A 26,084-nucleotide genomic window follows, 5' to 3' on the forward strand; every position below is an offset into this window, starting at 1 on the left:
AACTGTGGAATCACAGTCAAGAGGCTATTACTGCTGAACTCCTCTTCCTTATATAATAGTCATATGAAATAATAAAATCCTATTTATATATAAAAAGTTAAGAAAAGTAGCAGCTCCATATTCCCCAAAATGTGTTGGCTTTGTTTTCCAGGGTAAAATGAAACTCAGAATAAAACTGTTCCACAAAACAAAATCTGAGCCCCGTTAAGATACAGATTTTAAAGATAAGCAGTGATTATCAGAGTTCAGTGATAATTTCTTAAAAATATTTACAAATGTTTCTGATAACTATTATTACACAATCTCCCAGCTGAAAGATAAGGATTTGTTTAAAACTCCAGGAATCAATGCAATTCAATGACTTTGACTTGTGCTAATGTTGAAGACCTGAACTTCCCACTTTTTGTGAAATATGCTTTCAATGTCAACAACCATGAGGAATGCCCAGAGCCATAATCTGTTAAATACTCTTAATTGTAATTTCTAGTTTGCAAAAACAATGGTTTCTGTAAAAAGTATTTAGATAAAATTATACTATAAAATATCATTGCTTTCTGCCAGTTTGTTTGTTTTTACCCTTAGCAACCCGTGGAGGAGAAAGATGGAAGCCTTCAAAATTTACCATAATGAAAATAAATCATTGCTTTCAGCCCATCTTTGAATGACTTGAGAACCAAAAAAAAAAATCTCATTTTACTCTCTTCTGAATTCCAACAACCTAATTCATGCATTACTCTAACTCACTAAGTCTAGATGAGTATTCAACCTTAGTAGAAACAGAGGATGTGGAAAGCTGAAAAACATGATCATTGATTTCATAACCAATAAGCTATGGTGGGTTTTTTTTCCCCAATGTAAGATCAGCAATAAGACAGTTTTTCAATCAGCTTTTTTTTTTCCTATGAGCTGAGCTGACATATATTGTTTTCAATGCCAGATGCTTCTAAGTGAAGAATCAAATGGATTCCACTTATTCAAACCAGGGCTATGTATGAAAAAGAAATAACCATCAAAGCAGAAAAAGCAGTTCAAATGAGATGAAAATCTGAAATGAACTTTGGTTCTATTACTTTAAGTATTTATTTTTAAAATTATTTATTTATTTATTTATTATTAATTAAAAATTAATCAAATTCTAGGGGGAGATTTGCTAAGATTTCAAGAACTATGTAAACTGTCTTTACAGTACATGATGGGAAATTTGTTTAAAGGTGTTTATGACTTGAAATTAAGCCTAAATTTGTTCTATGCCTATGCTGCATGGAAAGTTTGAATCACAACTTGCTAATAACTTTTCTAATCAATTGATGCTACCAAAAGATTTAGATAAAGAGAAAAGAGCACAAAAGAATTCTGTAGAACAGGCTATACATACATCTTGTTATAACTACTGTATAATGCAACTCTTGTGCTTTTAAGCAAAAATCTATGAATCCACTACTAAATCATTCTGTGGCTAAATATAACAAGATTAGTCATTATTCATCAGCTTTTTCTTGCTTTATCCTGATGTAAACGTTGTCCTTGTTATAAGAACAGCTTGAAAGCTCAGGTTAAAATGAGTTTTCTGATTGATAAGTGGGCATAGAATCACAGAATCCTTTTGGTTAGAAGGGACCTTAAGGATAATGTAATTTGCAAAGTTTAGCTAGCAGATCAGTATAGCTGGATAAATATTATGAATTAGGAGTCTACAGAAAGTGATGTATATTTCTCATGCCTTAGATTTTTTCTTATACATTTATTAGCTCACCCGTCATAACATTAAATATTCATCTCAGTTTGAACTCCAATGCAGCCTTCTTGTTAATTATTACATAGAACAGAATTTATATGATAGGTATTATACTTACTGCCCTGGGATGCTTCCCTCTATACCTCTGTATCTTTTATCACTGACTGCATTTGTATAGAAAAAGCTAATTTGTGAAGGAAACCTAAAGCTCCCATAGCTAGCTCAAAGAAGATGCTTCTTTATTTTAGCTAGACTTAGCATTCATACATATATATGGCTATATATTTTTCTAGATACCTGCTAAAATAAAAAAAAATCAGCTGTTTTTTTATTTCCATACAGCATGATGTTCTATGCGTGCAAAAGGTACCAAAATATATTAAAATACTATTGTTCTTAATAAATATCTCTATAAGAAAATTATGTATCTATTGAATAACAGCTATGCCCAAACCATTCACAATGAATCGTTCTTCCTATGACAAAATAATGCACTAAACCTCTTGGGATACTACCACACATTTTAAAAACATAACTTCAGAAAGGCAGGCTTCCAAGTGCAATTTACCCATATTTCTTTCTTAATGATAGAAATACCATCCAGTAATTTGCCAACATTATCACTCATCCAGCACTCATCTGACTAATCTAGCCATAAAATGAATCTTGCAGAATTCAAAAAATCTTCTGTTACTGACTCTAGACTTCACTCTCCCCAGTTAATCCATACACAACAGCCAAGATACAAAAATTTATGCTGTATTTTTGACCAAAAGAGGTAGTCAAAACTCAAATTCATACATGCTGTTTCATTTAGGAAGAGGAATTGAAGATGGAATTAATTATTTCTGATATTGGTCTTAACTTTGCAAAGAGTATGAAAGTTTTGCTTTCTTCATTATATTTACAGGTTTCTTTAAATCACAGCAACTGATGAAGATATAAAGAATGCAAAAAGGAAATGTTCTATTTTTTTTATAGAATCAAATCCTTCAGCAGGCACTCTGCAGTACACTACATCCTCTGTGCTTCTTCTGTCACTGACTTTATTTCTGTTCCTTTACTTTATTTGACCTGGTAGATCATTTTACCTTTCTTTCCGAGTTGCTCCTCTCCAATGACAGTTAAAATCTATTGTAACTTTGAACATGGCTTCATTTTGGCAGAAAGTGTATTATTTTAGTTTTAAATTCCAAGGAGAAATTTGACATCATAGTTTCATGGAAGAGTCACAGAATAGTCTGAGTTGGAAGGGACCCACAAGGGTCATCAAGTCCAACTCTTAAGTAAATGGCCTATAGGGGATTGAACCCACAATTTTCTTGCTACCACCACCACATTCTAACCATCTAAATTAATCTCAGGGTCATGTTACTCCTATCCTGAATAAAACCCAGATCTTAAACCTACCCATTTCAATTTAATACATTCCAAATTATAATAATCCCTGTATTAGCTGCTACCTGTGAATCAAACAATCCTAAATTTATGACAACTAAAATGCTCAACATGGCAAAAAAACTTTAACAACACTTATATCATCTGCTCATAAATTATTAACATATCAGCAAACTAATTCTCTAGCTATATAAGTCATTGGTGCCACAGCACTTTAATTTAGTTCAGCTCCATTTAGAATTTTTTCTCACTAAACAATTTATTTTCAACTATCTGAGAAGAAGCTTCCATTAATCAATTTCTGAGTTTCCATTAATGAATTTCCATTAATGAAATTCAGTGACTTCTGTAGAATCTGTCTCTTATCTATGGCCAATAGAAAAAAAAAATTACTGTCAGAGTACCTGCAGTAGTGATTTTATGGGATAGTATGCAGAAAGTGTGACATTCTGACAGCCAAAATTTGATAAGGCAATACTGAATGTAGTCCTAAGGCCACATTAGCTGCCTTGTGTGTTCCTCCATGTATTGGGATAGATACTAAACAGCTTACTTTCTTAAAAGTCTGCTTTACAGCTTACTTTCTTATTCAGTCTAGAGCTCTGTTGTAGTAAGAAATTCCTATCAGAAATTACTAAATCTTTGAAAAGCTATCCACATGACCATATATCACAGGCACCAGGTCTGTCACACATGTATCAGACACTATCTTCACACTCTGTCAAGAAAAGGTAAGTGATTCACAGTAGGGGCCCACGATAGTGCAAGCAGGAAATCCTATATAGGTTTTCAGAAATACCATAAAATCTGTTTACTGTTTTCTCCAGCTTATTGGTGGAAAGTCACCAAATGGAACAGCGTATCTTTATTAAGGTCCCTTTTTTACTTGTCTTCCAGCTAGAAGTATATCACTTCAGTACATCCCTGATTGGTTAAGCAGGTACAGAATCCAGTAAGCTCACTGGTCAGAGGGAACTTTTGAGGAGATGCCACTTTTAAAGTAATCTTCTAACCATTAGGCTACTATGACACCAACTACTATCATGAAAAAGCTTTCAGAGGTACCCACAAGCCTTATATTGGATGACCCACAAAATACCTGGAGAAGAGATCTATTTCTGCACAAAGATATAAATTACTCTAAGAGATTTACTTTTGCTCTCCTAATGAGGGCTGGGTTACAGACTAACATCCAAGTTTTGTGACCAAAACCTGCAAGACTATTTTTCCTGAAAGTGGTGTGTGGTTGAGCCCTGGGACTACAACAGTTGCTAATTTTTTCACTTGTGTGATAGACCATGACACAGGATTATTAAATCCAAGGAGCCATTAGAAGAAAGTACAATGAAGTATGAGAAAGTACAATGAAAGTATAAGAAGAATGACCCTCAAGAACTTGAAATAAAAGTGTCAAATTGTTACAGATTTTAACAATGCCAGAGTTTTGATGCAGTTGGTAATTTATGTAAGGCATGTACATTTTCTTCTGAAATAACTCACTACTGCCACTAATAGTTCAGTCTCCTAAATGAGGCCAATTGGTGGTTACCACTTTTCACTATTCTTTTAGCATAACTCACAAAAAACAAGTGCTATTTACTCTGATATGTCTAAAATGGAATTAATTAAGTTTGATTAAAAATTAATTATTACTTAAAATCTACCTTAAAATGACACATTATACATCATGGCAGTTAGAGAACTGTTTCAAAGAGGGCAAAGAACTGGAGTGGGGGAAAAAAATCTTCTAGTTCTACAAATACATTTCCAAGTTCTCTTTCCAGAAAATGGTTAATAAAAGAATGGTCTTAGAAAGCTCTTAATATTTATTAGTGTCTAGTAAGTTGTCTAATGATGCACCATCCAATTCTGTTTTCTTGGTGGACATGTTCCCTTCCCCAGCCTGCTTACATGTGCAGGATAATTGATCTCTTTTTGAAACAAATCACATTTATTTGGGTACAATTTCAGATTTTCAGCCTTAGACTTACTACAGAATATTTGTAAATGTTACTATCTATTCTTATTTCAAAATTTTAGTGGAGCCCAGAATCACATCTATGTTGAGATGTACAGACTAAATAATACTGTCTTCTCGTAGCCTTTCAAATATGTATTGTGCAAGCCAAAAACATTAGCTGAAACTACCAATGACCTGGTCCTGTTGTAAATGCAGTTTTCTTACAATTTATTTCCACATACCAACGCTCACTTTAGGTTGTGTGTAGAAAGACAAATAAAATTTCTCTAACAACTGGAGTCTCAAGTTTTTACGGTAATGAATAAGATTCTTTATAAGACTATAAAACAATACATTGCATTTTCTATTGTTCATGATCTATTTGACACTACTGTCTCTTCTTAAACAAATATATGAGACCCAAGGATTGACTGAAGGTCTGGAATGTGCCTTATCGACAATTTCTCAGTGACAGTTTTTTAGTGACTGCTGTCTTATCTGCTATTCATAAGTGGCCAGGTGTCCACTGTCTGATGGGGTTCCCTCTGGTATTAATCCTGTGTTGGGCCACTGAAATCTGATAAAACTATTACTGTTTGCTTAATTATGCAAAGGAAAAACACCTGATTCCTGGAAATAATGATTATCAAACTAGAAGTCATAGACTGTTCCACTGGCACACTGTGTATTTAGTGCAAATCTAGCAGAAATGCTCAGAATTCACTTTCATCCTTCACATTTTCATGTCAGCATCTGCTGGATTCAGCTACTTATTTTATACAGACACCATTTCCTTTTTTCCTCTATTATTTGTTGCTTGTCAAAATAATCCACTTCTATTTCATATCCATGAACAATAAGGCAATATTGGTTAAAAAAAATCTGCCAAGTAAATTGCATGACAGTTTGTCAGAAAATTAACACCGTACAGCTATCTTCACTATTTCTCTCTGCAAAAACACAGCAGAGACCTTAGACCCTTTACTCACTCAAGAACATGTTTTGAAGAAAGTTGAACCTATAGAAAAAAACTCTAGGATTATATGGCACTGTAACTTAACACACCTAGGTTATTCAGACTCACAGCTTGTTACAGAGGTCAAATACCAATATCAAAATTTTCAACCATTTTTTCGAAGTTGCCTGCATGCAGTAGCCATACTCACTGAAGACAAATAAATGGTTCAGTTCTGGGTAACCTGATTTATTACCTTGAGTATTTTTTGACGCAACAACTTCATATTTCCATATTTTAATTTTTATGTGCATTTCATATATCATATTGCAAAACAAAATAACAAAAGTGCACTTTTTGTCATCTTCCTGTCCAGATAGTATATAATCATATACATGGTGTTTCAATAGCTCCAACAAATACAACATCCTTATAATATTTAGCAACATGAATCATGCCTACATAGCTTCTCTACAAATACTCTTTCTACTGAAAGAACTTTGGCAATCCCAACAGTACTCCCTACTATGATGGGGACTATACATTCCTTCTGAATCTCCCCATGGTACAACCATAAGAACAATGGGAATACAGTGAAATTTAATGTGTTTGAATGATGTCTACTTTGAGTATCCCAAATTGTTAAAACAGTACAGAAAAATTCATCAATACATAAGATGTTTTGCCTTCTGGCCTGTTTTTAAAAGGAAAAGGAAAGACTGAATATAAAAAATGTTAGAAGGCTTTTCTTTTATAAAGAATTCTTATGGAATTAAATACCAGGGAGTTTTGTTATCACTAGGGCAAATTGTTCAAAACTATGGTATGTTTAGCTGTAGAGGAGAAGGAATAAAAAAATACAAATTTTTTGTCATTAATCACACTGAAATTAATTTAGATGATATGGGTTATCACAGATACTGACTTCATCTAAGCTGAAAGTTTATTCATTCCAATATTGAAGCTACATGAATAAAGCCTGTATAAATAACACATTTTGTAATTCAAAGTAACATGGATTTCCCTAAAGCTTAGGAGGTTGATCAGTCAATAGACTAATACATTCTGTCACTTATTACCTGTAATAATTTAAACAGATAGCAAAACTCAATACTGGATAACACTAGGGTAAGACTATGACCCTGATCAAACATTTGTCAGCCTTTCTAAACGATGACATGTGTTTGAATAGTCAAGTGTATGCACTGCAGCTCTCAATAAGATGCATGACAAAAGTGGAAGATGATGTACTCCTGACAAATACTAGACCATTTTAAAGTGACTGAACTAAATTATGTTTTATATAGATAGATATATAAATACATATAAACATAAATATAAATATGTAAAATATTATTCTGATAATAGGAAGAACTTGTTTGCCAAAAAATAAACCAAGACTCTCATGTTCCCGCAACATTAAGTCAAACAGGTAATTATACCATTAACTATTTGACAATACAATAATTTGATCTGCAAACTACTAATGCAAATAAGTGATACAGTTTGTAGCTTCAAACACAATACCATCAGAATGCAAATAAAAATTTGGTTTCTTTATTCTACTTTCCAAACATCATTAAAGAATTAACAAGCAGAAGTATATAACTGTAATTCTAGAATGCCTACAGTGACGAGCATATAATAACTTTAACAAAACATCTAATAAGCTTTTCACTGTTCAGAAGTAATTTTTAAAGTGGTCTCTTAGACTACTCATCCACACTTTCAAAAACCTGTATACGGTAGTCATGGTATCAAAGCTCTATTAAGCTCAAATTCATTTTGACTCTTTTGCATTTATTATAGCAGCCTATTTTATAATATTGCAGTTTGCATTGAAATTATTAATACACTGGTTGAGTGTCAATTCTCACTAAAAAAGTAATGATTTTTCTATCTATATACCCATTCAAGAAGTGTCCTACTAATAAGTAAATAGGTACCTAACCCTCAAAATTGTTTACAGCCTTCCCCCAGCATTTAAGTAGTTAATAATGAATTTGTGTTTCTCACTGGTATTCTTATACGGATTGACAGTATCAATACTTACTTGAGCTTCTCAGCAAAATTTTCACTAAGAGACAATCATGGTGTAGCAATGTTTCCAAAAGCAAGCTCAAATTACAGTACGGCTGGGACAAGAGCAGCTTCAGCAGACCTCGGGCTGCCATTTCTCTGGTTGATGGAGTCCTTTCAAAATGTAAGATAATGACAGAAAGAATATAGTTAATATAGTTAATTTATCTATGAAATCAATATCTTTAAATTGCAGATGTAACACTAACTCCCTTAAGTGTCAACTCCTCCCAGATCACTCTGAAAATACTTTCATGCTTCCTTACTTTAAGGCAGCTCAGAGAAAGAATTACACTTAATTTCAACTAGTTAAAAGCAAATTGACATTTGTTAGTTTGCCACAGTTACGTCTGATACAAAACAACTGTGTTTATCTCTTTTATGAAACTGTATTTATCTTGTTCTACCAGGCAAAAAGGAGGTTTTTTTTATCTTTCAGTTGAATAAATGTAAGGTTATTATTTTTGTTTACTATTGCAGTAATTGTTGAGTAAGAAATCTGAAGTGTCTGTCCTTGATGAAGTATATAAAGCTCTTAAGTAAAAAGCAATGAAAATACTCCAAGGGGTTGCAAAATTCCACTTTAGGTTGTGCAATTTTTATGTGTCCTGAAAGATCCACAAGAAATATTAGACTGGTTGAGTTACCGCTTTGCCAGCAGCGAGAAGTGAGAAGGTGTAGTACAAATTCATTAGCTTCTAAAAATATTGCACTTTATTTTCTGTTTGCAGCTTATTTTCTGTTTGTGATTCCAATGTTCTACAAAAACTGAGGTTTCCAAATACTATTCCAGGGCTTACTCTGAACACAGCCAGTGACCCGACACCAATCACTAAACTCACATTATGGTTAAACAACTAACAAACAAACTCATCTATCCTGCCAAATGTTTACCGCCTGTTGTATTTAGTATTCTTGAAACATTTTCAAAAACAAGTTTTCAAAACTGGATTGTGGATAGGTTTTTTTCCTTTAATGTCTAAGTTTTTATTAGTTTGAAGGTTCTTTTAAAATTAAATTTTAATTTATTTTTAGCCACTCTATTTACTTTTTTGGCTACAAGTTTATACAATAGTTGGTAACACTGAAACTTTATGCACCTCGTAGATAAACTTTTATGCACATGAATTTTACATGCATGATTTTAAGTACTTGATATGGAGTGATGCATTGACTAGGCAGGTATAAGTATCATCTGCCAGTATGCAAAAAACATCTTCAACATCAGTTGAAACCTTCTTCAAAAGGAGGTTTTCAATCTGACATTTTCCAGTCAGACTAGAGAAGTATTTATATGTCTCTGCTAAAACACTTTATGTGCCATTTACACATAACTTTTGTGACAGAACTAAAATAGTCTCATGTGGTTGTTCTAACAGAGGGGTACCTCTCCATTAAGTTGCATACTTTTACAACCTCTGACCAAATGTGACACCTCTCAGCTATGCTTGAATACACATATGAGAAAAATAGACTGCACAAGTACTTCACTGTTGAGTCAAAGCTGCTATTTATACAATATATTCAATACAAATCTACAAGTCCTGGAAAAGAAAATGTCATCTGATACGCTCCTCTAGCTTAGGCCCTCATACGTCTATGTTTCCATTACCAGAAAAAGCAGTATGCCACCTATCTCACAGGGCAGCCTTGGAGCCACTGAAGGAAACCATAGCACCCATCTTCCAGCAGGGCCTTACATCCCACTATTATGAAAAAACTCCACTGTAATGGTCATTTTAGTAAAGGAAGATTTTAGACACCTCAGCCTTTGCACTTTTAATATTAAAGGAAATACCTCTAACTTCATAAGCAATGTCTGTGCCAGAAAATCTGATGTACAGCTTTTCTGATTTTCATCTGGTACTTTATAGCACTGACTCTACAATTACATTTGCACATTAGCACATACTAGATTGTATTAATATTTATCAGAAATATATACACATATACATTTAAATATTGATAGAACTTGCAGTCAAAGTAAATTCTCCATATTTAAAATACATACTGTATTTAAACATTAGGACTTGCACTCCTAAAATAATTATTCTAATTTCTATATGTTCAAGATTGGTTATATATAATCTATATAGTATATATAATATATTCTTATCAGTATATATATAATCTAATCAGTAGTTAGTAATTAAAATTAAAACAGTTACTATATTCACACTAGAATTAATCCTATGGCTGACAGCAAACTCAACTCTTCACTAATTCTGTTAAAATAATTGGGCCAGTTTAATTTTTTCCTCTTCCTTTAATGTCATGTTATCCTATCTAACAAGGCCACCCATTGACCATTGACTTCAAAAGATAAGTGACAAGTTGGGTCAATTAGATTTATGAAGAATAGTATTTTAAATTCCTATTTTTAGAGTATCTGAATTGAAAAAAAACTGTCTGTCATTGACCAGATGGGAAGTTATCATGTTGTAATATACACCAGTTCTTGGCTCCTTAAGCATCTTGCAAATTGAAATGTACAATGGTGTGACTCACTTGGAGGAAAAATAAAATATAGCAGACATTCCCTACAGCCATGAAGCTAGCACCAATAAATGCGCTGAGAACTTTTGTAATGTGCATATGGAGAAACATATGTTCTCTCACCCTCATAGCTCAGTACTAGTGAAAATAAGACTAGCCTCATAAAAAGTGACAAAAGGTGAAGTACATATAAATATCACACATATAAATGTCCTGTTTTGTACAGTAGAAGAAAAAAAACCCAACTTTGATTTGCAAATGGTATAATTATAAACCCCAAGGGAGGCAAAGAATGAATCACAATTACCACTAAGGAATCACAATTACCACTAAAATAACTGTAATATAAATTATCAGTAATTATTTCTTTTGATAACCAACTATATTATTTTGGTTTGTATTCAAGATAGAAAGAAAGAAAGAAAACCTCATGTGCTAAGTTCAAGATGTTATAAGGCAAGCAGATATGCTAATTCATGGTAACAACCTTGACATTGATGTTGGAGTCAAATTGATAAAATTAAACAGACTGTAGCCATTTTCAGCAATGAAAAATAATGTAGGAAATCAGGTTACATAGTAAACAAATTAATTTCAAGAACTAACAACTTATTTTTTTTTTACATAGCAAGCTTAGGGAGACTAATATCTAAGTATGACAGGTTAGAGTCATAAGCTAAAAATCAGGTGGCCACAGTTGAGTGGTATAAAATGGCCTGTGCTTCCTATTTTGTTACACATGGTAAACACGAATTTTAATTAGATATAAGATGTAAAATCAGAAAACAAACCATGAATTGATGAAAGATGCTCTAAAATACAGTTTTCTACAATGCTTAAATAATTTTTTTTATAATATTCTAAAGGCACTCTTTGAAGTGGAACAAAAGTTCCATTCACATGGAGTATAAAACCAATGAAAAAATTGGAACACCTCAGAATTATTCATTAGATACAGAGTCCTCCACTTTTTTTTTTTTTCTGAGCAGCTGAAAGGTGTGCTGTTAAAAGGGAACATTAAATATTTTACCAATATAATTCACTCATTATCACCAGGACAGTATATAAGACTCTCTCTATTTATGGACTTTTCTCACAAAGGCACACGGACTGTATCTTCTCAGAGATGTACTTGTTTTTGTACTTTGCAGTTCCCTATTTGTCGATCGAGGAGTTCTGTATTTTAGTACCTTTTCTTCCATGCAAAGTAAGTGCATACTAACTCTGGAATAGTTTTCTGTTATTTATTCAAATCTATCTTAATTCCACCTCAGAAAACATACATAATTATCTTAGAAAAGATAATTATGTCAGACTGAAATGGTAATATTAAGCATAGGGTACTCGTGGAATCATGTTCCAAAACTCATACTTCACAGTGTAATCTAAATTTTGAGATCTGGCCTTGCATGATGGCATCAAAAAATTTATTGACTTTTCTACAATGAAAACTTAATGGAGCATAAATTTTCCAGAAATGGATGACTAGATTCCTTTTTAATGCATCATTCCCTCTCCTCTATCCTACCTTCTCCTTTCTCTCCAACCATGCATAACTTAAAAAGTCAGTGAGAAAGTTCCTTGAAGCTTGATAAACTTTGCTTTATATGCTTTATAACTTTATATACTTTATATACTTTAAATGCCTTCTAAGAACTTAAACTACTCTTTCAAGCAGGACACATTTTGAATTCACCAGTTATTCAACTCTGTTTGGCATGTAATAAGTGAGCTACATGATTTTGATGCAGTCACAACATATATTGTCTCTGGTTCAGCAGATATCAGAGGCACCAGGGAAGGAGAGAACAGGACTGATGACATGTAGCTAGGAGCGGAGCCTATGGAGAGAAATCAGAATGTTTTGTGTAGTATGGGGCAAAATTATAGGGGAAGTATTTTCATATAAAAGGTAAAAGATACTGTGTGTACAAGGAAATAGGTAATAAATCCAAAGCACATGGGTCACCCATAGGTTACCACTCATTTGGTAATGTACTCCTCCAAAATATAAAAATATTTTCTCAGAAAACACAGTAACATCTCACAATAGCAGCTTTCCATGAAAACCTCTCAGTAAACAACATTGAAAAGGAGGAGGGAGAGGTGAAGGGGGAGTGGTTGAGATACGATCTACACTGGTGTGGGAGTGCTTCAGGTTCAAAATTAGAAAGAAAACAACAGCACAGCTGGTAGCATGTATCTTCTATGTCACTTGTCATTATCTGCAGTGATACAGGAAAGTTATGCTTTTACTTTTCACCATTCAATAATCTCCAAAAAATTCAACTACGATCAAGCAGCATATTGTTCAATGAGTTATTTATGTACCAATTTTTTTTTAAAACAGCAATCCTAAACAGAAGGGCATACGTTCTTTATCTCTCCTTTAATTATAAGGCCCTTAGAACAGATACTGTGCTGAACTTCTGTATTGTCAAGAACTATATAATCTTTAATTAAAGCCAGAAAACCTTACAGATAATTCAAATATCAAACATAATTAACAGACTAGCAAAATACAGTGCTTTCAGTGCAATTTTTCTTCATACTCTCAAAGATTAAGGAAATCTGCAATGAATTTAAAAATGCTGCTATGTCTTAAAAATCAGAATAATAATTAGACATTTATTCAGATATACTCTTCAAAATGTAACAATATTTGACTAATCCTGACTATCTGGTGATTCATTTACAACAATCAACTTTTGATACTCACTTCAGAAAGAAAAAACAGGATGATGGTATGCAAAACAACCAGTGTAATGGATGATAAAAGACTTCTGAAAAATCTTGAGGAAGATGTTCATCAGAATTATCCAGAAATGTCCTGGAAGAAACCAAACACTGAGTTACATGGGAAACTGAAAATCCCCTTGGATCACTACTACTAAGTATATATATCTATATATCCATATATATCTATATATCTATCTATATCTATATCTATATCTACATCTACATCTATATCTATATGAAAAGAAGACAGAAAATACCTTATGAAAAATACTAATCATATATGTATGCAAACACATAATTGCAAACCTATGTACTGTAAAAAATAGAATTCTGTATTTTATTTACTTTCACTCTTTGTAACTCAGCACCTAATAACTGTTATTCAGGTTTTCTTCTTATTTTTATTCCTATGTAACATATTTTCAAACTATGTTTGAAAATGCATTAAAGAAGCAAATTTCTCTTCAGTCATTCATTTCTATATCTCTTCCTGAATAACAAAAATGCATAGTATTTTCAATACTTTCACAATAATGATATGTAAAGTGTCTTTTGAAATTATACTGACATGCAAGCATATATAGACTTTGGATTAAAGTGGACAAAAATTTGAACCAGAAGCTTTGGAATGTCACTGGCTTGAGAGAAATGGAATACTGTGTTTTTTTCAAATATAAAGGACTAAAGAAGAACTAGATTGTTACTAGCTGTCATTTTTTCAATTCTTCATTTACTCAAATGGTATGAGAGGCAAAATCTACGGATACTAAAAATGAAAAATTTTATAAACTAACTATATGATAGGATTATAGGTATGTGTGGGAACAGGATTTTCTAATCTAATATTTGCCTTTAATTATTGTTTAGTAATAAATTATTAGTATTTGTACAATTCTCTAGCAGCCATCAGGATTTAATCATGCATGATAGTATGGATGTCACTTGGCCTCTTCTCTTTTTTTTCCTCCTTTACACTTTTATAATTCCAGCAGAGAGGAATTCCAGCCTGTTACATCCTCCATTAAATATAAACAATTATCACTGCACAAGCACCTTACTTTTCATTTTACTTGACTGTAAGTTTTTTATCTTTCATCTCAAGTAATTCAGAACTATAGATATATCTCTATTAGACGCAGATGAAAGAAGAAAGAGAATTATACTTTTTCAACAAGAAAGGTAAAGGTGTAAAGTTTCTGAACCTCTCTAAAAGACAGACTGTTTTATTTGGAAACCACTCTTGCTAATAAAAAAATAATAGAAAGAATTTGCTACAGATATCTAAAGGATGTTAAGCAAGCAAAATCTGAGCAGAACTTTTAGTACAGTGAATTTGTGCTCTTTGTGAATTCATGAAAACCTGAAGATTAAAAATAAAGCTGCAATTCTAATATAGCCAAAAGAAGAACCCAAACTTAAAAACTTAAAAAGAATTATTTTAAGGACAGTAATTTCAATATTATGAAAGTAAAAGGAAATCTTATTGTCTTTTATCCACTGAAATATTTTTTTCTCTATATAGCAAAGTATAGAGCAAACATCCTACACAGAAGTGTGATAAGTATATTTTGGTTAGACATCTCTTAAAAAAAAAAAAAAGACTACATCTTGTCCATTGGTTGTGTAGGAACTGTTTGAGAGAATTCTGGACATAAGCAGCTTGTTAAATATGATTTATTAGCTGTATCCTAAGGAGAAGCACAGGGCAGATTTTTGTATTTTGACTTATTTGCCTATATCAAAATCTCTACAGAAATTTTTGAAGTGAGACAGAGATAATCTGAGGATTTTAAATATTGTTTAAATATTAGAATAGCTTCAAATACTATTAAAAAATCAAGTGTCTAATGATAATATAGTAATTTTCATGACAGCATTTCTTAATGTCCACTGCTGGCTAGCTAATTCTTGCCAGGAAACCCCAACTCTCTGCCAGACTGTTCTGGCAGCTTCTGTTCAACTATTCTTCTGACAGAAGTATAATAATAGCTAGTAGGACATTTGTTTTTGGTTCAAGTTATGCTAAAGCAGCTGCCTATTATCTCAAAGCAGCGGAGAACAGATTTAATACCACAGCAAGATTTAAAGTTATAGTGGTTTTATTCTTCAGTAGAATATGACAAAATGAGAATTGATCCTCTAAGCCTGAGTGCAGGTGTGAAGAAACGAGATGCCAGCAAGATGCATCCTAACGATATTTCCGTGTAGTATTTGTATGATTTCTCTCTGTATAAGGAATAAACATTACTAAAAAGCAACTTCATGAGTTACAACTCATATATTAAAGAGAAATGTTTTCAGTCTTTAAATACGAATGACATTGAATTTATGACAATAGAGAGCAATTTTGCCAGTAGACTCTCTAAATGCCTCTCAACATTTAAATAATTTGCCTGACTTCTTGCTGAGAAAATAAGATATAACAACTCATAGTATGAAATCACAGAAACATGCATCCACCTTACTCTTTATCTTCTTCCTTTACAGACAATCATCACCTACTCAGTACAAAAGACTAAAGAATATCAGAACAAGTGCAAGAATAGATCTGCTCCAGAGCAAGCCTCAACCTGAGGCAGAAGACAGTCTCTACTTTGAGGCCCAGATAATTCACTCCTCTACAAACTAATGAGTCAAATGGCAATGGACACTTCTGTGTATTCATCCCAGGCAGCACGGAAACTGTGTGATCCACTACATGAAATCCCACTAGCAATCTTGTCAGTGAGTAAGAAAGATGATTGGAAATTCAGAAGTATGAAAATCCTCTTATTTCAGAGGTTTGAGTAAGCAGCAAGAAAACAGCAACACTCAGTGGATTTGGGGAGCACATTCTAGAGACTCATGGTTCACAGGTCCTTTGACAACATGGACAAAAGTGGACACAGAACAGTTGCTGAGGACATTTTCAGGTGACACTAAACTGGGGGAATGGTTTAGTGAACAGTAACATAGCAGCTGAGTGCCTACGCATGGATGACTGGGCCAACAGAAATTCAGAGTCGACTGAGGTGAAGAGCAACTGTTTAGCTACAGAATTACAACAGATAACCTAAGCTGGGAATTGACTTGTCTGAGTGCCACCCTACCCAACCACAAACCTGCGGTTTATGGGCAGCAGAATTCTGGAGACAAGGCAACAGTATATTATCACTAGAAAAAGTTCAAATCACACACTGGGCTTCATTAGGAGGAACACAGCAACTAAAACGAAGATAGTAATTTACTTCAACTGCTTGTCAACAGTTTAAGCCTTACCTAGAATATTTTGTCCAGCTTTTGGGCCTACAGTTCAAGAAGGATGTGAGGAAACTGCAGAAGACTAAAGTGAATCACCTGTAAGAAATATTTGAGGCCCGTAGACTCCTTTACTCTGCTGAAAAGGTGGCTAAAGTGTCAATTCATCTAATGGCAGCCTACAACCACCCAAAAAGTAATTACAAAGACAACATTGACCCGACCTTTGTCAGTGGGGGCTGATGTGATATAGCAAATTATAGCCAGCAGCTTTGAGGGTTCACACTAGATATGAGGTAATATTTTGCACTAAGGCAGCTGTAGAGCAGGCTTAACAAAAAATTGTAAAACTTCAGTTCCTGGACGCTGGCATGTGTCAGCTGAGTCAGTCTAACACACTCATGTTGGACTGCTCTTGGTGATCTGCTTTCAGGAGGAGGAGGCTAGATTAGACAACATCCAGCAGTCCTTTCCAATTAACATTTCCATTATTCTAAAGATACTTCAGGAAAGCCATAGAAGTGTGAAGAAAAAAGAAGCACATTAAAACAAGTATTAAACCTTACCACCCAAGATTCATAGGTGAATTTCAAACCAGATCTAAGTAACCTTTGTACTTTGTACTTTGTACTTACTCATGCAGAAAAGAAAGTCTAGATCACAAAATTAGGAATGAGAAAACAGAATCATCTAATTTGAAGTTAAGGATATTAGTAATTTTTCAGCATCATTATGGTTTTGCTCAATTTCCACAAAATAATTAAGAAATTTGAATAATTTTAGTTCCCTACAGCAATAGAGAATACAGCCTCTCTAGTAAGTTGGAAATAAGCCAGTCATATTATTACACAACTCCTGGAAAACAATGTTTCATCACTGCCACTTTTATGATCACACAGAAATTTCCCGAAAAGTCTAAGGATTAACTGACTTCTAGTCATTTAAGGGAAAATTTCCAGTACCAAAATATAGCATGATAGATTTAAAAGAAAAGAAGATTTCACTTCTAGTTAATTTTACCAAAGGTTTGAAAGATATAGAGGAAATATAACAGATGGAAATTGTGATTATACAATGTAATTTCAAAGAGAATTGATGAAAGACTAGTATTCCTTTAAAATCAGGCATAACTTTTAAATTTATTATTGATAGACTCTTAATGTCTATCAATGCATAGCCCAATAAACAATAGACCTAGGTACTATACCTAAAATTCACTGTATCAAGGTGTTTCCAGTTGAATATAGTCATTTAAGCTGAGTGACCAAGCCACTTTTTAATTTGTACTTTGGACACTGGGCTAGGTTTCCTGACAAACATTGGCTGCATTTACATACACAATATAAAAAAATTGTTTTGATAATGGGGTCTCACAGATTGTGAAAACACAAGTTCTGAGTAGAAGTTCATTAAAAAAATCCAATTTTACTTACTTTAAAACACACATCATCTATATGGAAATGATCTTCAGTGTTAATATTATTTTTGTAACATTATAACAAAATACGATGATTTTTTTGTATTCTTTTTAAACCAAGCTGCCATATTTTGGTGGTGATTTGCATAGTACTTTTTAAAGTACTAGTAAATTAAATGAGCTGCTACATTCTGCACATGTCAAGTTTTTTATCTCCAGATAAGCAACTTCAGGAAATGAAATTCACATTCCTAACTACAGTGAAAGCTATATGACCAAGTTGTTTACCTGCAGCATTTTACATAAAATAAAAACCAAGCTTTTCATTAGCACTTTGTTCTGAAACTGTGAGATTTCCAGAAAGCACACATTTTTTGTAATGCTATGTATACATAAATATCTAAATAGCATTGATCAGTGGAAGAGACTAGAATTGATAAAAGGAATAAATAATTTATCTGTACGTTTATATTGGTCTATCATTTTAAGGGCTTTCATAAAAGAAAGATGAAATACCAAAACTGACACTAGAAGCAGTTACAGCTATTGCAATGTCCTTTCCTGCCTCCGTTCCTACTGCCACAGCAGGACTACCTATCTGTTCCTGAGTCACCTAAATTGCTATCTGTTCATAAGCCTGTGTTATATAACATGAAACATCCAGTTATAATCCATTTTTGCATGTTCTTTAGAGACCACAAACATTAAAATAAGCCCACACATGACAAAAAAAATTAGTTAAAGAAGCTTATATGGAGGAGGTCTCCACCCTAGTATTTCCTAGAATTTTCTTACTTTGAATAATGAAATAAAAGCCAGTTGAATAGAATGTAGCTTCATTAGTTTGGGCTTTTGTTGTCCCTCTTTTTTATTTTGTGATCTCACTTTGTATTGTCTCTTACACCAAATTTACAGAAGAATTTTATCAACAAAAGACTCAGACCCAATTTCACTGCAAATTACGTGTCCATTTTCTACAGCTGTGACTTGTGAAGACATGATTTTATAAGTAAGGGCATTCTATATTCTTATTCTTTTAACTATATTTGTTGAAGAATACTGGTCATATAATGAGATGATCATTTCAGTAAATTATCTTTACATTCCAGTATTTCTAGAAACATTATCAGATGACAACAGAACATTCTGATTTAGCTAAAGTAGAAGCCTAAAGTAGATAAATCTGAACTAGTAATATGATTTTTTTTTTCAATAGATGATTGACTAAGTCCTTGAAAACCTCGCCAAAGTATTTGGTACCATAGTAATAAATGTTTTCAGATTGGTAAGACCGTAAAAGAAATATGTCCTAACTGGAAAAATAAATTGAAAATTTGGGACATAATAAATAACTAATGACATTCTGCTGGATTTGTCACAGAAGAAATCAACCCAGACATTCACTATGGTCAATTTTACTAACAGAAAAAAAAATAAAAATGTACAGCACAGGAATTTGATCCAAAGCTAATAAAATCTCAGCAGATATAACTGGGCTTTAGGTAAGATCATAAAAATAAATATGGGATATAATTGAGAAATAGTCAAAGACTAATAAAATTTGTCAATACTATGCATAGCATTTGATTTTAACACAAAAATTCACCTTGTGGATCTACCTATGTAAGCTCAAGAACCAATTTTATCTCAAATTGAATGTTTATTTCATACTTACTCATACAAATTCTTCAGTGGTGAAGTTAAAATAGCCAGCACAGAGATCAGACTATTGCAGTGGCTATGTATTTTATAGATCTTGAGATCTCTGTCTTTGTGTGGATTCAGAAACTCCTGCACAGAACTACAAATCGACCAGAGCATATCTTCAGTGGACATCAAAATTGCTGCAATATCAATTCTGTAGGCAAAAAAAACCCCCAAGAATAACATTACTTAAGACATCTTGATAGTGGTAAGTTCCAATTAAGCAGACATTGTCTCTGACAGGATAAAATACCAAAACCATAGCATGGACTTTTAAATTTCCTCTTCAGTCATGCAGGAAGTCTCCACCCACTACTGTGTAAAAAATCAACTCTTTCACAGAAAAGTTGTTACTGAAACTAGTAAAAAGAAGACTTAAAAGTTTGGAAATGTCCTTTTTCAAAGGTCAGTGTCATTAGGCATGAATTATTTACTTTCTAAACTACAAGTAAATATATATAAATTTTGTTTTTCTTATACTTAGAATGTACATACTACTTTCAAATCCTGATGTGGCAAAAACATAGGAAGAGAGGAACTTAATCCTCAATTTGCAAAACTAATTCCATGCAACATCATACAATGTGAGCAAGGTGTTGCCTGTTGATACTGGTTGGCAGCGCATCACATGTCATTGGCCTGAACAACAGCTAGAACCCAAAGTGCAGCAATATAATCTCACAAGACTAAGCTGACATACAAAACACAGGAAACATGTGAATAACACAAAAGGTATGGGAGGTATGAGGCTGGACTTTAAAAAGTACTCAAGTACCTACAAGCCACGGACGCACATGTGATCATATGCATTTTTAAGGATCATATTTTTTAAAAATATAGGCAAACACACAAAAACAGACATTTGCCCATATTACACGTAAGTTCTCTACCATTTGAAGAACCATTGGGAGAAAAGATACCCTCACAAAATACAACATTATTAAAAAAATATGTAAAGATTCTGTGATAAAAATATGTTGAATTATATTGAGTTATTTTTTTCGTTTATTCATGACTGGATAGTTCAATTTACTTAGTGAAAAACTCAAGAATCACCTTAACAAATATACAATTTTTCTAAAAAATGACAGTGTAAAAAGTTCTTTCTTGTTCAGTAGTTTGAAGTAAATTCATATAGAATTGACTACTATGACATTTAAGTAATACTTTCATATTTCAGAGAACTTTTTCCCCCAAAGAATTTCCAGGCAAGTTTTCAGGAAACCTCTCTGTACCAAAACTCTGTACTAAAAATATAGAAGAGCCTGATTACAGAAAGTTATTACAGGAACAGAGCACACAAATAGGTATGTAGAATAAAACTTCATTTTTTTCCTATCCATTTCAAGAATAGGATCTTGTGCAAGTTATTTGAGATTTCAAAACAATACTTTTCATAATAAAACTTGAGATGACAGCACATAACTCTTCGCTCACACAGAACATGTACCTGCTTAGTGCCTTTAACTCTCTAAAATGACAAACTCTTTAAGTCTTCATAGTGGTGCTGTGCAATAGGACAAAATACAATGGTCAGAAACTGGTGCACCAGAAATTCCACCTGAATATGAGGAAGAACTTCCTCACTGTGTGGGTGACTAAGCACTCTGGAACAGAGTGCCCCAGGCAGGTTGTGGATTCCCCCTCACTGGAGGCATCTAAGAGCTGTCTGGACTTGGCCTTGTGCCCTGTGCTCTGGGACGACCCTGCTTGAGCAGGGATGTTGGACCAGATAATCCACTGCAGTCCCTTCCAATGTCACCCATTCTATAATTCTTTGTGATTCTGTTAGGAGAAATACATGTATTTATTCAGTAAAACATGACATTGGATAGTAAAGACAAAGGTAGGGTAAACTTCCACTTGAAGGCATCTGCTCCAGTATTTCTCAAAAAGACCCTCCCCTCAGGCAAAATGTAAGACTTGCAACAAGAAAAACTTCCTATTTCTTATTTCCTAAAATGACAGAAACTCATTTCTCTTCTCTCTTTCTACACCACTGGCAAATTCTGACAAATCTTTTGACGTGACCTTGTAGCTCTTTCACTTGAAAAGTCATATTAAAACACAATTCTACTGGAACGCATTAAATTTTCTTAATGAATCAACAACTTGATTTCTAATCCTGACATTGCCAATTATGTCCACATTTTTTGCATGCATCACCAATCCTCAATGCACTTTCATTGTGAGGCTTTCAAACCAATCCATTTTGGAGAGTTGAAAGAGGCCTTTGATTCTGCCCAGTTTACAATATAATTACTAAATATACTTAAATATACAAAATACATTTTATTAAAATAAACATCAAAATGCATAGATTTGGTCTTTTCCCTCTGCCATGTTCAATAACATTGAAATTTGAATCAAAGTTGTGAGTAACAGAAAATGAACATTTACTTTTATCCATCAAAACGGTTCATTAAATATACAACCATTACCTGATTTGTGGTGTTCTTTTGTAACTGGGACACACCTGACAATATCTGGATGACAGAATATCCAAAGATCGCTCTAGCACATCTGTAAGAATCTCCTGGGCTGTCTTAGGAGGTAGAATAGTCCATAGATCATGGTGAAGAGCACAGCAGAAGTAATGCCACATCTGGACAGAGAATGAGCATCTTTCCCCCTGTCAAAACCAGCACACATTACATAACAAAACCACTCCTTCCAAAATGTCTATTTAACTCCTATAGGTAAAATTAATTCAATCTGAAAGGAAATAGCTAAAGAGTTCCAGGAATATGATGGCTAAAACTAGTCCTTGAAAAGATGTGAGACATCTTTATTTGCAAGGAAACATGCTGCATTTCAGTCACAATATTACAATTCTGCCACAAAATAAAACCACAGCATTTGAACTCTTATATCCTACATAAGATATCCTTATATAACCTATTCTCAAAATCCATAGTTATAAGTTTCATTTAAAAACACAGACAGTATTCTGTATGCAGTAGAATAGTTGGATAAAACTAACAGGGCAGTTTCTTTGTCTGCAAAGAAAATAATTATTTAAATTACTTAAGCATATATATTTACCCAGATTCAGAAATTCAGAAATTCATAACCATGATTATAAAACCTTGGTTATATATAACAGATACGCGAGAAAAGAAAAGAAAAATTGAACTATTAAACCAACAATAAGAGATAACCAGATTTTTCTACTATGATATTTTTTTCTCCTTGAAATTTGAATGCATTGAAACCAAACGTTTTCTGGCAAGGAATCAGCATTGGCATTAATATTTCATTGTCCAAATAGATCTGTCCCGTTAAGACACAGAAATAAATACAGAGGAGTCAAAATCACAGGAGTTAATCCATATTATTTCTAAAAAGTTCACAGAAAAACTCACATTTAAACATTTCAACTAATACCTGTCCAGCATGTAGCATTATCATGAAGCTTTTTGAGAACAGATACTTCTATCATCAGTTCTCATATCCCAAAGGAACTGAGAAATATTTTAAGAATTTGTTGATATTTTAGAATTATTAGAAATATAAAATAACCCCAGAATTTTTAAAACACTTATAGAGTTTGATAGGCATTCTTTATAAACAAAAATCAAAAAATAATCTGGCTTCTCTTTAAATACATTAGCATAAGCATTAGCAGATTATTGGAAGTTGTCACTATTTGCTTTTTCTCTGACATAATATTTGAACTACATTATGGCCAAAATTATGAAAAAGAACAAAAGAAACAAGCTTGTTGACAAATTTCACTTTTTAACTTTGTAATTATAAACACAAATTTTTTCATGTTTTCCACTCTGGTTTATTTAAGCAATAGCTCTTTCCCCCTTTTTTAGTATTGTACCCCCACTGCAGAAGCAACAATATCACCGAAGATTTAAATGAGATTCACACCCCTTTTCTGTCCTGTGTTTCTATTTGTTGCCATTTTTAGACAACTCCACTGATAAACATCTGCTATTTTTGCAGGCTTCATGTAATAAAAACAGATGTGACCTTTTTTTTAGCTTATATATGAGAAAACAAGCAGCTGTGTTTTATTACATAAGCCACTCAGTATTATCTCTGAACAGACAATTCTTTATTCTTTGACTGCTAGAAACATAAGTTCCCACAGCCACAGCAGATGTCTGCTACACCAAGAGCTTCATTCAATAACGTAATCTGGAGAGCTGGCCCAGTGGCACACTCTTCCTGCTGAGTTTATATGTTGGAAGAAGCCACCTCTCACTGCTGGAAGTTTGCAGGGAATTGTCTCTGTAACAAGCAATAGATCTTAATCCAATCTCTTCCATTTAGGATGTCTACAAGAGGTTAATTGAAGTAGCATCTGCTCAGCAGCATGCCTCCTGAAGGAACTCAGAGCACATCACGGTCCACCCTTGGGCCATCTCCCATGGCCCAGTAAAAAGAGAAGTGATGATGTAAAATTACATACTTTTCACCTCAAATCCTGCAAACATACAGAGCTGAGACACCAGTTTTCCTCATTCTTTCCTACACACATCAATTCTGTTCAGTAATGATAAAACTGTTTAGCTACTCCATATTCTTTCTCGTCAGACAACTCTTTCTCTGTGGTGAAGTTACACTGAAGTTACATTGGTGAAGTCACCAATAATGAAGACCCAGCACCATAGGCACTACAGACAATGAAGATCATATCATGATTCAGCAGCTGCCAAAAGCCACTGCATTTCTTACCTCATTATCTATCATTCAAACAAAATTGAAATGTTTATTTACTTGTCTTTGAGGGATGGACATTTTGATAAATTACTCTGTGCTCTGCGTGCCTTGTCCACCACAGATTTTATCACTGACTGAGCAGCTTCTGATATTTCATCTGCAGATTACATGTACCAGATGGAATTTTCTCTCATGCAAGAATTCTAGAAAATGCTTAGCAGAACACACTAATTGTCCCACACAGAAAATTATGCAAGGAAGGATAAGACTTTGTCTCCAAGAGATCTCAGTTATTATTGATTAAAAACCCATGCACAATTTCACTCTGAAATAAAGTGAAAATAATTTCAAACATTGTATGTTAACCCATGTTTATATTTAACTAGGATGAAGGAAAAAATCCAATACATGAAAATAATTATGTAATTTTTTTTTTTCATAGAATCATTAGAATTATAGCTATACAGACAGACCTGTGACTTCAAGATGCAAGTGAAATGGCACAGGTTATTTCAGAAATACATTGTTGAATGCTGTAGGTAATTATACTGGCCACCTTTCTTTGTTATACCCTTTACTCACAAGAAGTAAAAAGGGGAAGCAATTGAAAATAAAAATCAAAGAATCAGATAAAAAATTTATCAGAAAAAGATTTATATGTCACACTTTCTAAGAGAAGTGTAAATTCTTAGAGATTAAGATGATGGTGTCCTGTTTACTGAGTTCTGTATAAATGTCTTGAAACACAATAAATATTTTATGAAGCAAATGACACAAACACTTCATGGTAACAATCTATCTCCTCTTTACATGACTATGTTTTCCTACATCATTTCTGGAGAGACAATTGCCTGCAATAGTAGATATTTCAAAATAGTAAATTCCAATAGTCCTTGTGTAAAAACAATGCTGATCTCATGCTTCTGACTAGTCAGAGAGCTGGCAATCACTAGAACACATTTTGTAAAAGGGACCCATAGTAAAGTTAACCTCACACCTCGTAAAAAGCTTTGTAGTCATCCCAGCAGTGGCTCTCAGCATCCTGTAAAATACTTGTAGCACAAACTCTGATGCAGTAGTTCGTAACTTGAAATTGGAGAATGTTGATGAATTCCTGATATTTTTGGACAGGCACTAGGAACAGGGGTCTGTTCAGAGAGAATGATTAAGAGACAATGATTGAAAGGTTGTGCACTAGGATGTAACAATCCCTAGCACTGCAAATAGTTTTGATTAGTGGGTATCGGTCATTCATTTCCTCTTGGTATTGAACCTAGCATTCAGTTTTGCAACTTTTTGTTTCAAAAGTTCTTAAAATATGTCTGCTTGTCTATAAATTCTCATTTAACCAATCATGAGAAATAAATGACTTCATCCTATTTTCTGAGACAAGTACAATTGTCATTCACTTATTTGGAGTTTCTGTGTTGCAGCATTCTTGCATCAGCAATTATTACATCAGCACTGAGTGTGACAAAGAAAACATAAGCACAGAGTACAGAGATTGCTTTTGATAGGTATTTACTAAAACTCTTTGATAATACACCTAAGGAGAATTATTGAGCAGTATTTTGGCTCAGACTTCCCACCCACAAAGACACAGCAGGAGACAGTAAAATATCAGAGGGAAAGCAGCTCAACAGTGTATCTAACCACTTAGAAGTCATACACTCCTTAGAAATTGTGC

The 26,084-nt window shown here is 33.4% G+C and overlaps 1 protein-coding gene across 10 annotated transcripts in view; it reads right to left on the reverse strand.

The window, feature by feature from the left end:
- Positions 1 to 26,084, reverse strand: part of KIAA0825 (KIAA0825 ortholog) — a 243,742-nt gene that overhangs the window by 134,223 nt on the left and 83,435 nt on the right. For all 10 annotated transcript variants that reach the window (XM_088053990.1, XM_088053988.1, XM_088053991.1 and 7 more), the window contains 5 exons: positions 25,395 to 25,545; positions 22,162 to 22,352; positions 19,692 to 19,874; positions 13,343 to 13,453; positions 8,102 to 8,241 (listed from right to left, as the gene is read on the reverse strand). In XM_088053990.1, coding sequence (XP_087910116.1) covers positions 8,102 to 8,241; positions 13,343 to 13,453; positions 19,692 to 19,874; positions 22,162 to 22,352; positions 25,395 to 25,545 — 776 coding nt within the window. The remainder of the gene's footprint in view (positions 1 to 8,101; positions 8,242 to 13,342; positions 13,454 to 19,691; positions 19,875 to 22,161; positions 22,353 to 25,394; positions 25,546 to 26,084) is intronic.

Source organism: Pseudopodoces humilis, chromosome 4 (genome assembly GCF_049639895.1).
Source record: "Pseudopodoces humilis isolate 2021_Gansu_Grassland_sample_001 chromosome 4, ASM4963989v1, whole genome shotgun sequence".
In the NCBI taxonomy this organism is placed as follows: domain Eukaryota; kingdom Metazoa; phylum Chordata; class Aves; order Passeriformes; family Paridae; genus Pseudopodoces; species Pseudopodoces humilis.